At 42.1% G+C, this 18,140-nt stretch overlaps 1 protein-coding gene across 2 annotated transcripts in view; it reads left to right on the top strand.

Annotated features, from left to right (window-relative positions):
* Positions 1 to 7: 7 nt before the first annotated feature.
* LOC149365145 (DNA repair and recombination protein RAD54B-like) overlaps positions 8 to 18,140 on the top strand; it is a 48,272-nt gene continuing 30,139 nt past the window's right edge. For both annotated transcript variants that reach the window (XM_089575236.1, XM_089575235.1), the window contains exons 1-15: positions 8 to 431; positions 1,575 to 1,771; positions 2,460 to 2,562; positions 2,686 to 2,707; positions 2,816 to 2,870; positions 2,961 to 3,048; positions 5,492 to 5,606; positions 5,840 to 6,006; positions 7,718 to 7,872; positions 11,016 to 11,063; positions 11,155 to 11,236; positions 11,674 to 11,754; positions 13,485 to 13,637; positions 15,009 to 15,120; positions 17,129 to 17,308. In XM_089575236.1, the coding sequence (XP_089431362.1) occupies positions 342 to 431; positions 1,575 to 1,771; positions 2,460 to 2,562; positions 2,686 to 2,707; positions 2,816 to 2,870; positions 2,961 to 3,048; positions 5,492 to 5,606; positions 5,840 to 6,006; positions 7,718 to 7,872; positions 11,016 to 11,063; positions 11,155 to 11,236; positions 11,674 to 11,754; positions 13,485 to 13,637; positions 15,009 to 15,120; positions 17,129 to 17,308 (1,648 nt within the window). In that variant the 5' untranslated portion in view covers positions 8 to 341. The remainder of the gene's footprint in view (positions 432 to 1,574; positions 1,772 to 2,459; positions 2,563 to 2,685; positions 2,708 to 2,815; positions 2,871 to 2,960; positions 3,049 to 5,491; positions 5,607 to 5,839; positions 6,007 to 7,717; positions 7,873 to 11,015; positions 11,064 to 11,154; positions 11,237 to 11,673; positions 11,755 to 13,484; positions 13,638 to 15,008; positions 15,121 to 17,128; positions 17,309 to 18,140) is intronic.

Here is an 18,140-nt window from a genome sequence, read left to right as displayed (position 1 = left end):
ATAATATTAGCTAAACTTGGTTTACAAACAAATCTCTCAAATAAAGCGTCATTTACACAGCTTATGGAGCTTAATTTTTGTTAATGTTATTTGATGTGAATTTTGCGTAACGTGGATGAATTTGGCGTAGTAGCAGGTATCAGAACCAATAGCAGCAAACAAAGGAAATCAAGGAGCAGTGAGCGCGGTTTGGTTGATTCTTGTTTATTCCGTTTGGGTTTCAGCTCTTTTTAACTATGCTAAATCAGTTCACGAAATAACAGGCAACTGCAGTCCTTGCTGCTGTTGGTTACGTTCAGTTACTTGTAATTTGATAGCAAACCATTGCTGGCTCAGAGAACATGCGCAAGTCGTCAATTCTTCAGCAGTCTGCAAGCAAAAAATTTAATTCCCCATTCTTGAATCCAGCACCTTCACTTGTGAGCATCAAGGTAAACGCGCTGTTTTTGTCACTTGCTGCCTAGTTTTGCCGAAAAAAAAAATCATTCAGGCGAAATTAATTTTACTTAGCAGCCGCAGCAATGTACAACAGGTGAAACCGTTGTTGAAAAATGTTCACAGACTACCTCAACTTGTGTGGATGTGCTGAAATAAATAGAGAGTTTCGGCTCGCATTTTACCCGGCAAAGCGAACTTTAGTCGAACAGCTGGCAGCTTGTGTGCTGTCGCGATCAAAAGTTTACGGGACGCGAGCATGCGTCCCGTAAACGTAATCAAGTGGCCTGAAGTATGTCATGAAGAGAGGTGAATGCTTTATCCGCTGGTAACCGTGCCACCTGACTGGGTCGCGAGGTAGTACTTTCAGCTTAAATAAGCAACCTAAAGGCAAAATAAAACATGCAGTTCAGCGCTGACTGGCAGCTGTGTTTGGAAAAATGAAGTTGTATACACACATGCTTAGTGTTATTAGTTATAAAATGAGTAAACTATGAATTCGCAGGTTGTTCTCACTTTTTGGCACTTTTTTTTTGGCAGTGTGCAGGAGCATTTTTTTCGTGTCCCCTGCAGCTACTCCTTGTGTGCTGATGCGCATTAATGGTTATTGTCGATATAGTTTTAAGGCGAAAGCCTTTAATGCCTCATACTGTCGTTAGCAGCCGTGTCGGCAGGTGTGTCCGCGTTTCGATTACGTGCCTTATATGGGCATGTGCAAATCATTACTTAATCGATGGCATTCGAATGATATCGGAACGCGATTTAAGGCATTCTATGAGTATTGCATGATATTTAATGACTAACTATGTAATAATAGTTAAGCAATTAGCCTAATTAACCTTTCTACTCAGAACACATAAATAAATAAAACCAAGTAGGAAATTGGTCGAGTTGGGTAATTGTACCAGGGTCTCCGGAGTGTGAGACGAGCACGCTAACCACTCCGCCATGCCAGCTCGATGGTTTGGAATGAACAAAGACACGTCTAGTGAATACAGTGTCTTCATTCACTCCCTTCTTCCTCCCTTCCCGTTTACTGCAAGGTTCAGGGAGCTTTGGCTCATTTAGCATCCTAAGGCAAAAGACTTTGCACACCTGTGTGGAACTGCTTGTAAGCAGTCAAAGCTTTGTGCTTTCAGTCATTTTCAGAGCCTCGTGATGCTGAGGTCTCGTTTGACCGGAGTGGGTGCAAAAGAAGCGTCGGTGACATAATGAAGCTCTTCGACCATAGCTCGACAGCCACTCAAGATACGTCAAAGAGAGCACGAGTTGAAGACCCAACTAGTGAGCCATTCCACGACTCTGGTTCATCAGGTACTGAGAGCCATATACAAAGGTAACTCACACAGAATTTCACACGGAAAATTGCACTTCCTCTTAAAGGGTTCCAAGTTAAGTTCACATATCTGTATGATCTAGTTTTCATGCATAACATAGGCACCTGCTCTCAAGTATTCTTGGTGAACAGACCTGAATGCTTACTTTAATTTGACTCTGATAGCTGTGTGGTAAGCTGACTGAAACATGCAGCACTATAGGATTTAGGCGTGTATAGGAAGAACTAGAGTCACTGGTTATTCGCTGCAATGCCATTCATCTAGAATCTTGCTGGCTCATGAGATCACCAGCTGTGTTTTCCTGCGTACCTGCTTACTGAAGGGTTCTGGCCTTTTGGGAAATGATTTTTAGCTGGTGAAACTCTCAATGGCTAGAGAGTTCAGTGGCTATAGTGTATTGCAGTTGAAACTTTTATCTGGTGACCAACGAGGATATTATCCTGGAGTGAGTGCTCCCAGGGGGGTGCTTCATGTGGTTGTCGCTGATCCAAGTGGCCCAGTGCGTCTGGTCCCCCAAGTTTCGGGTACTGCTTTGGCCTTGGGGAGGGCAGAGAGCCTCTTCTTTCTATTTTCTTGAGAAAGAGCTTTGACTGTCTTGGCAAATTAACCTCTTTTCTTGCGCGAGTATCAATGTGTTGCCAGCAGCGAAAAGTATTCTGTATTGAGTTAGTCTATGTGTTGATGCAGTGCGACGCCATCACCCACGTTGCCACTTTTGCCGGGGGCATCTCAGTGTGCGAACAAAGCTCATTACTTCAGCGTCGTCTGGTGCAAGAAATCAATGAAAAAGGTGAGTTGGTGTAGCGTGCCCAACATGCCCGGATCATGCAGTTTCATTTGATGTGAATTAAGAATCGAAATCCTGGCTTCCTTCTGTGTTGATTTCATTTAATTTTCCTGCCCTTACATCTAGCACAAGAAGTGGGAAGGTGATGGTAAGTTGCAGCAAGTGCTTCCATTTCCCGCTTGGATGCTTCAGCTACGGAGTGCTGTCTTTCCTTCAAACTTGTGACCTGGCATTTCATGCACTTTTCCCTCTGCAGCCATACTCATTGTGAAAGGACGATCGGCCACGTTGAAAAGCCTCGAGGGAAAGGAGTGAGTGCTTGCGGCATATAACCAGTAACCACTGATGTTTAATTCTCCTTTCTCTCTCTTCTCACGGAATGTCCTTCAACTGAAATGCAGATTGGCATCAGCATTTGGATACACAGCGAAGGAGGTTGACGCTATTGAAGAGGGAAGTTTGTTCAGCATCGGTGGCAAAGAATGTGAGGTATGTTGGCGACACATTTACTTGGTGCTTCTCGGCCAATGACTTGCTTGTGGCACAGTGGTGGCTCCACCGTTTAGACTGTGGCCCATGTAGACAGAGGTCATTGCCCTTGCTCTCCAGTGCAGGATAAGTGTCTCTTCCTGTTCTCTCCATCTGCTCCTGTCCTCATTCATGCACTTTCCCTGAACACCGTCAACTCAACCTTCTGAATTTTTGAAAAAGCTCTTGTAGCGCCAAACAGCCGTCGCCAGCAGACCGAGTTGGGTTCACCAAGGGCCATGGCCTCTCTTGGGGGTCTTGAGGAAACCTCGTTTTTCACCAAGCAACTCACTCCGAATTAACGAAATTAAATGAGCTTTCACTTATCCATCTGTAGGCATAAATTATAGCTGTGTCACATTACATTTGTTGTTTTTATTTTATTCCTTCATCATGGTCCTTGTTTAAAGCCGGCCATGCGGTAGTTTTTTTCTAATTCATATAAACATCTAGATATAGTCACAATCTGCTTGGTGGGTTACCAAAGATTAGATGCTGGGGTTCCATGTAAAATGAGAAATGGATAAGCCAATTGGGGAGGTTCTGAGTGTGCCAAGTTTGGGTTGAATGGTTTTAATTTTATGGCCAATGAGCTAATTTTAGAGCGTATTGCAACACTGATTTCTTTTTGATTTAAGGTAACATAATCTTTGCTGCCAGGGGGCCTTCCTCTGACTATTTTCTCAGTACGTGTCTGAGCGCATTGACTGATGGGTAAATATGGCCATTTGTTTTGAGAATACTGGGTAAAATGGGGGTGATATTCTGGCATGAATGGCATGTTGCTAAAATGGCAATATTAAGTATGTTCAAAGACCAATGTGCAACAAAATGTCAGGAATCATTCCACATTTCCACAGTTTTATAGCCACACTTTCTCATTCCATGAAACAGAAAAAGCACTATCACTACTATGACAGCTTGAGATGTCAGAAGCGAATAAGTTCATCAGGCACACACACAGTGGATTTCTGATTATAACAATAAACGTTTGCACATTTGTTCACCCACATTCTTACATTGGGCAAAAATCTGCAAAGACGGCTTGATGAAGCAGCAAGAAGGTGACTCCGGCCGCTTCCTTGTTGGCAGTTTAAGGGACAGCCTCAAAGCTGAGGGGTGCTTAAAACGTATTTCAGAGCTTAAAAATTTACCATTTACCAATCTACACTAGTCAACAGTGACAAGACGGCTAAATGTACTGAAAAAAATTATTCAGTTGACCAGTTTGTGTGCTCTGTACCCTATGCTCCATCTTGGAGATCTTTTCTTTTCGTGAATGTGAAAAATTTGGGGACCTCTGCTTGGCGCAGTTGTCGGAGCAAATGACATCCTCAGATAAGCTCACTTCTCTCTCAAATCCAGCATTCATGCAAAGAAATATCATGCGGCAATGCAAACAGGACTGCTTCTCGTGTGTACTCCACGTACCACGCCCATGTGGCAGTGGCATAATGCAAGTGCTGGTAAAATCGGTCTTTTAGAAAGACGTTATAGATACGAAATGTGATGTTTTCTAAAACTAAATTTTTTTTCATTTTTAGATTTCTGTCATTAAAGGGACTCTGAGGACAAACTGAAGTTGTCCTGTTTTGATAAGTTCCCGCATTGTAATCATAAAGGAACCACTGTCGCCGAAAATGGAGCTCTTTTTATAAGCTGGAAAAGTGCAAAAGAATGGAATCACTCTTACCGGCCGTTTTCACAAGTGAACTGCAGGAACGTCGGTGCTGCTTTTTTTCCCCTGTAGATCCCTGGGGCTGGGCTACACTACCATTAACCTGCAGACTGTGATCACAGAGACCTTTTTTGGTGTTGTCCTGGTCTTGACACTGGGAGTTTGAATTTATTGATGGAAAAATTTTAAATGCGATTTTTCTGAGAATTTGTCTTACCGACCAGTCATCGCCATAGCCAGAAAGAGCCACGAGACTGAATTTTGCTGTCCAAGCAGACACTGCTGGCAGCAGGATGAATGAATACATCTTGGGAAGGGGGGCTGAAGGGAGGAGGAGCGAGAGGTTGGTATCACTTGAGACATGACAAAAACTTGAAGGAAGGAAAGAGTGAAAACGACGCAGCAAGTGAGGCTGCTCGTAAAGTTCCAACATTTAATAATAACAAATTGAATTAAGCTGTCCTCACTGTGTCTGTGATGTAGCCAGAATATCATTCTACCGAAACAGTGCCGTAAAAGAAATTGAATTGTTGAGGGTGCGCTTATCTACATCTGTATTGTGCAGAGTTTCTCTGCATCAAAGTTCTCATGCTGTCTGGCCTCCGTAATTTTCGTCAAAAAAAATTTCTTGTGTTGAGTGCACCGCTTCTTTTAAAATTTACGATTATTGTGCTGTTTTTGGTGGCGAATGATGAGTTTTGTTTTGTTTCTATCGTTCTTCCTCAGATTCAGGCGACCATATCTGCTGAGGAGTATCTTTCAGGGCGTTGCTTCAGCGATGGTTTCGTTCCTACAACCACACAGGAAAACTCGAGTCCATCATGTTCAGCTCCTGCACAAAGTAAAAATAAAATCTAATTTCTGCATGTCATCTGTACACTTAGGTTTTGCATTTTTTTTTATTTCCGGCCCTGATTTGTTGAATAAACTTGAAAGTGGTTATGTGACAGTTGTGTGTTCTAGTAAAGAACAAATAAAAGCCTGCACAGCACGTAATTCCTGCAAATAAACACGATGAAAAGTATCAAAGAAAATAAGTCTTTTTCTGAATTTCCCTTTCCCCTTGTTTCGTAGAAATGGCTGGACTGCCACCTAGTGCAGTCAAGTTCCCAGCTTTCAGGAGTCCTCACGTTGGCAGCCTTTCTTCTGGCATCAGCAACAAGAAAATCTCTAACACACCTTCATCTCCTGTGATCACACCAAATTCTTTGGTGATGCCTCGGCCTAACAATCTTCACCAGGTACGGGCACTGTCTGTTCAACTGTCCTATGTTTTAGAGCAAAAAATACGCAAGAATTCCTGTTTTTGCAGCATCGGAATTCCAAAAGAGAAATACATTAATGAACCCAGCTACATTTCCGCCCGCACTGACCACCCACTTAAGGTGCGCGAGCACAATATCCGTATAAACGTATTCAAATATAGTTTTTTCCCACGAACAGTGCATGACTGGAACTGTCTCCCTTCTCGGGTCGCTACTGCTCCTCCTACATCGTTTCTGGCCGATTTGCAAAGCCACCTGTCAATATAAGTGGAATAATTCTTGTCCGAGTATATCATGTTGCTTTTTTTGAAATTTTTACAAAGTTGATTATTCCTAAAGCTTTATTCTTTAAGCAGTGCTGTATTTTAAAATGTATCTTTGTGTGTGTGTGTGTGTGTGTGTGTGTGCGTGTGCGTGTGTGTGTGTGTGTGTGTGAGAGAGAGAGAGAGAGAGAGAGTGTTTAGGGTATGTTTGCCTTTCTACAATGGTTTTCTATATTTTTTCTGTAGACCGCATCATTTGCCTAATTTATTGTGTACTAGATGTTTGTTCTTATTTATGATGTTTCCCCCCTACAATAATGCCCCAGTGAGGGCGCTGTAGGTACTGTGTATAAATAAATAAATAAATAAAAGTGGATTTTCGGCAGTCTAGTTCATTGTTACCAGCAGAAAGAAGGAAATATGCCCGATGTGTGGCTTGAAATACATCTTCATGGGTCTTGCCCAGTCATTAAAAACAGCTGTCGAGAGAATAAGAGTTTGTCATGCTTTTCCAAGTTTTACTGGCAGGAGTCTTCTTTTTAAAATAGCTTCCACTAGAAATTGGAACTTGTTTTGAATTCTGGATGCTTTGCTGTTGGCTTCTTAGTCCTAGTAGTAGAAACTTTTTGTGAAATACTTTTTGTTTTCATATGGAACTTTCTATGCAGGTAGTTGTTTGTGTAAAAGATATATGTTTCATACAATAACATCATAATACATCGGTATGCACAGAGTCCTCTAAAACCTTGCTGTTTAGTTGTAGAGCACGTAGTAGTATGGTATAATTTGAGATGCCAGTGGTAGTTGTGTATAATGCAAATGGTCCTCTACATTATTAATGGTTTAATTGTTGTATAATGTTTGTTATTATTCAACAATGACACTATCCATGGCCAAGCAATTCCCTGTGCAGTGTTCTTGATGGTGCTGAATATTTCGCTTCACATGGGACTGAGCAGCTCCACCGAATTTCATGTGCAGAAGACAGCAAAATGAATTATTTTGGAGGTATGCTTCTGCAAAACAAAGAACAAATTTTGCAGTGCTTGCAAGCGCAATCAAATCTTTTTCATGTACATCATTGCACAGTACTAGGGTACTACTATCTGACAGCAGTGGTTTGAAGATACGCTGCTGGCTTTGTTGTAGATGAGTGGTCCGATCACACAAACATGCGTGCTCCGAAAGAAAATGTGTTAAATGTGTTGTAATTTTGTGTGAAGGAAAAAAAGAGTGCATATTACACTGAGTACCAACCTTCAAAGAGCAGCTTAAAAATGAACCATCTCTGCCAAGTTTAGGCTGCTTGTGTGATCATGGTGCAGATTGCACCAAACACGACTGACGTGAATTGTTTTGGCAGTACGGACTATTTACATTATACTCGAAACTGTGAAAAATCATGCTCTATCTACTCCTTGCAGTGGGACCACAACAAAAACAACCTTCCTGTGATGGATGTGGTGGTGGAAGAGTCACTTGCCCGCTGCTTGCGGCCTCACCAGCGCGAGGGTGTGGTCTTCCTCTATGAGTGCATCATGCACATGCGACCTTTCAACGGCAGTGGTGCAATTTTGGCGTAAGAGCTCATGCATCTTGTTGTCCTCTTTGCGCAGCGTAAGCATGTGGCAAACGGGGTCACAGCGTTGTTGGCATATGCTGCAGAAAGCTCAATGATGCCACTGCTATGCAATGGTCATGTGGTCGCCTTCTGACCAATGAGAATGGAGTGTGGTAACATGGCGTGTGTGTTCAATATACGGCAATGTGGTCCCAGGTCTCTGCTGCCAGGGGGTTCCTGGAGAACGTTGAGAAAGCTGGTTGTACTTCTTTTGTTTTATTGAATGCTTTATTTCACTGGGGCAAAAAGGACTGCTGTGCAGTTTACTTCACTAGTTAATTATCTTCCAGAAGCACTTACCTGAGGCTAGTTAAACTAGCTTATGGTTCAGGATGGAATTTTCAGTGCAATGCACTGAGCAGCACAAGGTAGGGGACAGGACATGCAGTATTTCGCAGCCCTTTATTTGGAAAGACCACACATACATATGTACATTCTTGAAACCTTTTCTCTCACCATGTTTGTACTTTTCAAGTCAGGTGGGGGATTCGATCGTGCAATGGCAAATTGACGCATGGCTCATGCATTGATTTAGGTGCTAAAATAGAGGGACTTCGGTTGTAGCTGCAAACTTTGTGCGCTGCTATTTTGAATTAATTTTGTCAGAGGGGCTGGAGCAGCACATAGCCCTCTGCATCTTTGTCATTATAAAGCTCCTCATGGTTTGCCTATGTTTGCACTCAAAGTAACAAAATGAAATGGCAACAAGCACTCAGAACTACATCAATTATCATACGCAATAGGTTCTGCTCACGCTGGAACTCTTACAACTTTGAGGGAACATCGCTGCAAAATTTTTTATGGTGAGAGCCATTTTGGGAGCCTTACTAAACCGTTCATGAAGCCGAATCAGTAACAGTGGGTGGCACTCTGGCTAAATTATAATGAACTTGAATTATTATTAAATTTACACTCCTGAATAGGTAAATTTAAAATTTAAATTTTATATTTCAATTTCAATTCCAATTTTGTATTTTAAATTGAAATACAGATTTAAATGTTAATTATAACTTTAAATTTATATTTAAACTGTAAAGCAGCAAATTTTACGAGTTAAGAAATTTAATGAGGTAAAATTTTTTACACTGAAAAATTTTTTTAAAAGAGGGCAGACCCTCTCCTTTATTGAAAAAGAATACAATGGAGTAACCCCTTTTGTGGGCAGAGCAGGAAGTGCAAATGAGTCTGTGAATGAGCTTTAACGGAACAGCATTAAGGCTTCTGCTAGGCAGAAAAATCCGACAGTGGCGTTGTTGTTGTGAGCAAAAAGTCCCCAGAGAGACCCATGAGAAAAGGACTGATTCACTAGAAGAAGGAGTAGACAGGGCGTCGTAATGTCTACTCCTTCTTCTTGTGAATGCGTCCTTTTCTGCTGGTTTTTTCTGTGATCATGCACCAACTGCCCATCGAGCTATGCTTCTTCAATCCCTGGAAAAGCAACATAGGTGGGTCACCGAGGCAACGTGGCCTTGTGCTGTCATCACAACCTGCCCACTGGATTAGGAGCAAACTGCCCATCGTTGCAGAATAAATCAATAATTGGTAGCAAGAGGTTGCTCGGGAAAAGCAATCGCTCCACTGATAGCAGCACCTGTCATCGCAGGGCAGTGGCGCATCGCCCAACCGCTGCACCACTGCGCCAGGAGTGGATACGAGGGCCCCGGGGTATCTATGAATGTAAAGTTGAGAATGACCATTTCCTCATATATGGGCATTAAGACACTTAGAGTGGACACTTAAGATGGAGCTTAAGCGTCTCCTGTTTTTTTCTATTGGGAAAGATCTGGATGATTAAGCTGACTTGCAGAATTTTGCAAGTTGCCGATTGAAGCTAGTGAGAGCACTCGCCAAATGTTTTAACTGTGCCATAGCCTAGTTCAGTCGTTTGAGAATTTGACAGAAATCCTTCTTTTCGGGCATGATGAACCGATGAAATGAAGAAGCTGTCACTGACCGTAGCCGAAAAGAAAAGAGGTTTCGAAACCTGTGCGGGTTTCTTATTCACAGTGAGTAGGACTGGAGCAGTGGCCAATTTATATGCGAAGAATATGATGTAATGATGGCGTGTAGATGCTTGGCATGGGCTATTGGTGTTGTTGCTTACATGGTCTGGATGAATAGGGATTTCTAGTTTGGTCAGCTTTGTAGTGCAAAAGCACTATTTTTCGAGCTATCCTGAAAAAGGCGAGGTGTGTCTGAAGCCTCTCGGATACCTGCAGAAATATATATTGCCGCGACTGGGTTTTGAACCCGCACTGGCGCGAACAGATCAGCTTTGCTGGCCGCTGCACGAGAACAATATGCTATCGCCTCAGCTATTGTCTCATGTTAAACTGCCACACTCTCGCGCTATGCATTGCACATTGTCATCTTCATAAACTTCCATCTGTGTGCAAAATTCATGAAAGGAAAGGAAACACACATAACTGGCTCCTTAGGTCAGTGGACACCGCAGTCGTGCTTTGAGCTATGTGGTGGCCATGACAGAGAGATGTGCACTGCTTGTGTTTGCATTGACATTGTTTTGGCACTGGAGAAGTAGACCACAGTGTTCATTGGGTTCATTGACGTTGGCGTTGACAGCATTGTAGACTGCCTTAATTTGAGGAAAGGAAAGACACATAATTGGCTGCCTGGGTCAGTGGACACCTCAATTGTGCTTTTAGCTATGTGGTATGGTGGTGGTGTTCTCTTGCAGAAACCTGCTTTTGTACAATATTTCATGCTTAGCAATGGTAAGCTGCCAGTAATTTTTTTTTTCTCTTTTAATGTAGGAATGCATTGATTAACTACATTCATGGGCCTAGCTGTTCATGACAATTGCAGTTTTCTTTCCTAGCACGAATTGAGAGGTGGGCTTGAATGAATGAATGAATGAATGAATGAATGAATGAATGAATGAATGAATGAATGAATGAATGAATGAATGAATGAATGAAAAACGAAGGAATGGGGAAGGAAAAAGAAAAAGCGCCATTTTCTGAGGGCAAGAGCAGCGTAATAAACATAGGTGTATGCATTGCTGCAGTAGTCCCAACTTTCTTTTGTGCAAATGTCTCTCTCCAAGCATAATTTTCACGATGGCTCGTTTCTCTTTTCAGAGATGAAATGGGGCTCGGGAAAACTCTGCAGTGCATTGCGCTCATCTGGTGAGGTGCTGTGTGTTTGTCGCAGATGTTTACGCACGTAGTGGAGCAATAAAGATTTTTGTGGTTGAGCCAAGGATGGCTTTTTTCGCAGGACTCTCCTGAGACAGGGCCCCTATGGAGGCCAGCCACTTCTCCATAAAATCATCATTGTGACACCAAGTAGCCTGGTAAAGGTATGCACCAGGGAAAGAGCACTGAATTAAATTCTTATATGTTTATTTGCCTTTCTACATTGGTATTTCTTTCCAGGTGAAGTTTTAAAATGAATAAGCCCTTGTTACTTTCATTTTGTTTACTCAAGTTGGTCAATTACACTTGTAGGGTATGATTGCTGAAATCAGTGGATGCACTCTCTTGCCAAATAATACCGGGCTCGAACATTTTTTTGGATTTCGTTCAGTCCATTTTAGTGGCAGTTTTATTTGCAGTAGCATGTGTGTTGGGTTAGATAAGGCATTGAATGCTGTTTCGCATTCTGCTGTCCACTTTATTTGGATGTAGTGCATTGACATGCCCGGTCTTCAAGAGATGCAGAAGCTGTGAACAATGTCACATCTTTGCATACGCCATTCTAGTGCACGTGGTGACTGTTTGTGTGCTCATTGTGCAGAACTGGGTGAGAGAGTTCAAGAAGTGGCTGGTGAACAGAAACCTCAGAGTCTACCATGTTGACCAGAACAACAAAATTGATGTGAGTACAACCATGCCTTAACTTTGTTACTCGTTTACTATGTTAACACTCGTTACCCATTGCACAGCGCAGGCATTAAAAATGTGGTAGGTAACAAACAATAATAATCTACATTTATCCAGCAACTTTCCCACTTGGCATCTGTGAGAATTCTTGCTTCTTTTGACCATGTATTTTGTGACAGACACAGCATTCCTTGTTTTGCTTAATATTTGTATATGCTGACAGTTGTGTGAAACACTTTGAATAATTTGGGACAACTCCGGCAGTTTTTGCTGTTAACATAAATCCAGTTGGTGGTTTTTTGCACCTCCCTTCTTGTTCCATTGCTTACTTTCATTGCTCAGAAATTTTGAGGTCAAATGTGAAATATAATTTCCCAACACTGAGACTCAAGCTTCTGACATTGATGACAATGTTGAGTCTCGTGAGCTTGCCCTGTTTAATTTTTTACATTTTATTTTCTTTTCACCTTTCTTGTGTGATGAAAGTGGTGGTAGTGATGTAAAAGTTACCTTCATATTCAGGTTTGTAAACCTCCATTTTCTCTTCTGTTGTACAAAAATCTTGCCTGATGTCATTGCGGTGTACTTGAGGACAGAGGCAGTGATGGTGACATGTGTCTATGGTTTTTCTTCAATTTCTTGCTTATTAGAGCTCCATTCTTTTGAGTTTTGTCACTAGAAAGTGGCAATTCACCAATGCAGGCCAAGTAACCTAGGTTTGTCCATAGTGGTCCTTTAAGCTTCCAAAGACGTGATTTGCCATCCTCACTATAAAATATTCACTTTAAATACACATCAGCAGAGTGTACTACATGCCTGGTTTCTTATTTTCGGATAGTATTTTTTATGTCACATGACACTAGTTGCTTAATAGTTTCAGGAAAAAAATAATTTTCTTGCCACTTGAAATGTCAGACTGAAGTTTTTGGGGTGCTGAAATTCACGAGGGGTATGCAGACTGTAAATGGCCTAAACTTTTAGGTGATATTGAACGCAATGAGTGTGACTTGACCTGCAAGGTGGATTAGGGCTCGGACTCAGAGCCTGGCACTTCAGACTTAGCTTGAGCCCCAGCATGGAAATCCAAAAGCTTGCAAGCAAATATATCCATGAATGTGATGCATTTCGTTGCTTACATCAGATGCATATTTTACCAGAAAGCGACTGAAAAAGAATGTGCTACACCGAGAGGAAAGTTTCTCTTTAGGAAAAGATTGTTCACATGGCTGTGTTGCCACGATAAAATAGCACCAGAAACCAGCTGTAGCTCCATCCAAAATGTATCCGTAGACTTGTCAATGGCACCATTTTGATCACCTAGATGGTACTACCAAATGGAAGAAAGTGTTATGCATGCATTTAGCATACAAAGCCACAGGTGGTGGTGTGCCCTCGCAGATGGACCGCAGAATCGAATGGGTTAATGATAACCACTAACCATATGCAGTGCATTTACTTATGTGGGTAACATGTCATGCTGTTTGTGCTCCTTGTTTTCCGTCTGTGACATTGCACATGCTCAGTACATTAGTATTTATACGCCATATTGCATGCCAGGCTTACCCTGTGCTCCTGCACTCTTGCATACCACATATAGGCAGTTCCCTCTGTGCAGTCTGGTTTCTTTGAGTCGCAGTGAAGCCAATGAAGTAGTATTTGACTTAGTGTGTGCCTGTTATAGTTTTTACTCTCACCTTTGAATACTTGCCCTTTTTGTTTTCCCAGGTCTTCCTGAAACAGCCATCCATCTATCCCGTACTGGTGCTGTCGTATGAAATGTACATGCGTGTTAGCAACAGCCTTGCTGGTATCAACTTTGACCTGCTGATTTGTGATGAAGCACACAGGCTAAAGAATGCAAACATCAAGACTACAGAAGTAGGTTGTGGCTTATTGTGTGGCTTATTCATGTACCGTATTTTCCGGTGTATAAGATGCACCCTCCATATATGCAGGCTGTCATTGAAAAAGTTGGTATATAAGACGCACCCGTGTATAAGACGCACCCCAATTTACCCAGATAGGCTAGTGAGGCTTAATTAAACATGCTTGCATGACCATTGCGAAATTCACCGTCCCTGTGAGAAATTCTTAAGTAACGCTAAGTGATCGAAAAAGGCAACACTCACGCCATACCCGCCCACGTTTTAGAAAAAAAAGAAAGAAAAAAAAAACGAAACTCTCCCATATGTCCATAACAGCATTTTATTTCTACTTAAAACCTTCGAAGTCTTCATCTTCGGATGCGCTATTTAAATAGTTAGCCCATTTCTGATGCAACGCAGCTGAAACATTCTCTTCGCACTACGTACACGGAGCAAACAAAGTTGCAAAGGGTGGCTAAAAAAGAACGCCGGCTTGTCTTGGCTTGAAAATGGTGAGAAGCGAGATTGTCGCCATCTTTTGGCATTTCACATTACTTTTGCTTGCGACCTCCGAAACGGTCGCATGTTTGTAATCCCGGAAGTCGTCATCCGCGCCGTTTCATGATTAAGTTCACCTAAACAAAGTTGCGCACGGCGGTCCCCGTACTGAAGTGTTAACTGTGTTACAACCACGTCATTGGTAATGATATTTTTTGGGTGAAAAAAGCTTGAACATGAACCTGAGTAATTTCTGAAGTCGCAAAAAAAAAAACTAAAAATTCGCGTATAAGGCGCACCCTTGTATAGGACGCACCAGCAAGATTTTTGAAAAAAAGCCGCGTCTTATACACCGGAAAATACGGTATACTTTTTCGTCTTCCTGATGTTTGTGATCATAACTGTGGCACTGTCTTCATGTCCTGGGCTACCTTTGATATACCGGCCTTACAGTTTGTTACGTCAGGTAGCTACTTTATTGCTCATCTTCCAAGGCACAACGTTTTTATTTGACATTTACACCTTTCTTTTCTTTAGCTGCATTCTTCTTGTGAGTTGCTTCATGCAACATTGCATGAGTACCAATTGGTGCCTCATTCATGTACAAAAAGAAAGGAGGAAAAGCCTTTGTGCGAAGCATGCACATTGCAAGTTCTGAATAAATCATATATCTGCTAATATATTTGCGGGCATTTCATAATTCATAATTCTTCTTTCTTGCAGCTGTCCCAGAGAAATGCTCTGCTTGTAGTAAACCAAGGCTATTGCCATGGTTTTTATTTCATAAAATGACGATTTCTTGCACAGGAAGTGCGTATCACATCAGTGCTGCTGCATGTTTCTGTGTGTGCTTTTTGCTCCACATATTTGCCCCATACCGTTCCAGTCTCTGCACAGCCTGGGAACACTGAGGAGAATCCTGCTGACGGGAACGCCCGTCCAGAACGACCTTCAGGAATTTTTTGCTCTTGTTGACTTCTGTAACCCTGGGATACTAGGTATGCTCGCACCTTATTTGCATGCATCGATAGTGCTTAAATTGGTGCACAGACCTGCACTAGCAACTTGCTAATACTGTGTTTCTAACAGTTCTTTTCTTTTTCCTTTGCAAGTTTTGCAGTTACTGTTTGAAGTAAAGCAGCGCGCTACTCAATCTGGAGATCAAGAGATTTGTGTTGGTGGGTTAGTAGAGGATAGGGCTGTTGCCTGAGGACAGTGGTAGAGCTTTTGTCCTGTAGTGAATGTAACAGGGCTGACGATGATGCTGATGGTGGTGTGATGAATGGCTTTTTACCTTCCTGCTTACTTGAGTGCAACTGGCTAATTTTGCTTTTCTTATATGTGTGTGTGACACATCTTTAATTATAGTTGTCAACCATTCCATTTGCTAAGCAACCCTAGCATGTCACTGACAGTATCTGCCAGCGTGAAGTGTCCAGGTTAGGCAGCTCGGAGACATCTGGCACTGCACTAGAAAACCTAGCTATTGAATGCCTAACATCATTGCTGCACTATTAATTGAAACTCTGGCACTGAGATCTGGTCTTGTAGGTAACTGGAAAGTGCGCTTTAGTTTCACTTGATTTACTCCCCGAGGCCTGCAGAAAGCCTTCTCTGCGCGTTATACGCTTTGTACGTGCTTTGTGTGTATGTAGACAATTGTATGACATTCTTTTTGTATTATTCAAATGTTTTCCCAACTTTCAGCACTCACAAGTCTAGTCCCAGCAAATAATATAGAGTAGCCATGCCTTTATGCATTAGAATCCTGATCATATAACGGTTGATACGAATTTCTGGTCAATACGAATTGGTGAAATTCCCTGGCCGGAGTGCATTATTTACAGTGTGCAGAATTTTGGGCATTCCGAACACTCTCCTGTGCCACTATGGATGACACACATGCGCGAGCCACGACTGCTCCTTTGCGTACTAAGTGCTGCCCGAACATCACTGGTGCATGATCGTCAGTGAATGCAATTTTGCTGGTGGCAGTTACGTTTTTTTTTCGTCAGTCTGCGCATAAAGTTCATCAGATGACTCTAGTCTAGTGAATCTAAGGAAGGTGCCTTAGTGTATTGTTTATTTATTTATTTATTTGTTTGTTTGTTTATTTATTTTATTTGTTTATTTTACTTCCAGGTTCCTCTCATAAGGCACTACATGAGGGGTGGGGTTTGAAAAATGTGGCAGTTGACAGAGATGATTATGGATGGCCATGTTTGTGTTCAGTGATGGACTTAAAATGGGTCTGTCTATTATCATAACAGTTTGGGTGGGGAGGTTTTTCTAGTCTTTGGCTGTTTGTAGAAGGAAAAAAGGACTGCTGAAATGTGGCAGCACGTGTGCGCTGAGGATAAACGGCGTTTGGATGGCTGTGCCAGGAAAGGCAGTGTGTAAAATATTTTACAGTTTGAGGCAAGGCTGGCAATATGAAACCGCAATTTTAGAGTTCTGACACTTTTCATTACAGGAGCAAGTTGGAAGAATAAATCTACACGCGTGGTTTTGGACTGATTCAAGATGGTTGATTACATTTGTGATCTATAACCAGCGCTCTGTGACTACCATGGAGTGTTCTTTGAATGTTTTCTTGCACACAACAAGTTATTATTGAAAGAGTAGTGATGTGGGAGTTCCAGTGAAATAGATGTTTCAACAAGCATTTCTACTCATCTATTGTGAACAACACAAGCGCCAAAAAAATATACACAAAGGGGAATGCTACCGGTCGGAGGACGCCTTCATGCTCCTGAAGCAACACTGCTCCTAAGCCCAGGTTGCTAGCGTCTGTTTGAATCGCAGTTTGGTGAGGTACGTATATGACTGCTGTTTATTGGGAAGTCACCGAAGGCTGTGGACATTTCTACCTTGGTGGCTGCCTGTGTCATGCAGTACGTTTGATAGTGTGTGAGCAGTGTACACTGCATTCTTGACTGGATTCAGGAGTGTGTGTGTTTCTGCGCAATTTAAAATAAAAGAGGTGACCCTTTGCGATGGGTGCAGGCAAGGCATCCAGCTTTCGGCGCCTCTACGAGGAGCCCATTCTGCGGTCTCGGCTTCCGGGGGCGTCTGAGGAGGAGAAAGAGCTTGGCCAGGCACGTGCTGTCGAGCTGATGGAGGTCACAGCACCTTTCATCCTCCGGCGAACGCAAGATGTCATTCAGAGCTACCTTCCAAGCAAAGGTAGGCACCTGCCTTCTTGCCTCGCGTTCTCGGTAATTATTTAAAGAGGGACACGGCAATTAAACTATTTTTCGTTGTTTATGCATGAAGTGAAATGAAATTTAGCACAGATATATAACTTTGTATACTGATTTAAGCACTGCATTTTATTTTAAGCTAACCGGTATAGTTGCTGAGTAATTACAGTTAACATCCTCATGATCTCGTCCCCAAGGTGTTAAATATCTAAAGAAAAACTGCACAAGTTTCATGAGTCAGCATTTTTGCAATGTTCTGTTGCGTGGAATAAAGGTATTAGTCCTTTTTGTATATAATCAATTCTCATGAAAATGATGTTAAACTCTAGCTTGTATATTTACAAGAGGACATTGCTTACATAAATAACTTTAAAAAGATTTTCTACCTGTGCATAGAAAAATCAAAAGTTTTTTATTGCACTCCTCAACCTCTCAGGATTAACATGCAAAAAAGCAGATCATTCTACTGTCATTCGTTACAAAATGCTGAAGGAAAGAGGGATAGCAATCGTAGAGACAGTGGAAGGTAGAAAATCAACCTTGCAATTTATTCTCTCATTTGCTTCCTTATTTATCACTTCATTCGCTTTTGCTTTTTGTCAGAGAAATACGGCATTGCTGCCAGTGGATGCTCTGATCTTCTGACCTCTCCTTCTGTTCATGTTGCTACTAAGATCATGGTGCTGCATCGTCGGAAATCCGTGGAATTCTCAATGTGCCAGGACCATGAGAAGCGCTTCCATCAAATCGACGATCACGGATTAAAAGTCACATGCATATTTCGCCATAATCTTTTGTCACGAGATGGATGACGG

This window comes from Amblyomma mixtum, chromosome 2, assembly GCF_055824585.1.
Source record: "Amblyomma mixtum isolate Tamu chromosome 2, ASM5582458v1, whole genome shotgun sequence".
In the NCBI taxonomy this organism is placed as follows: Eukaryota; Metazoa; Arthropoda; class Arachnida; order Ixodida; family Ixodidae; genus Amblyomma; species Amblyomma mixtum.
This window is presented reverse-complemented; position numbering and strand designations above follow the sequence as displayed.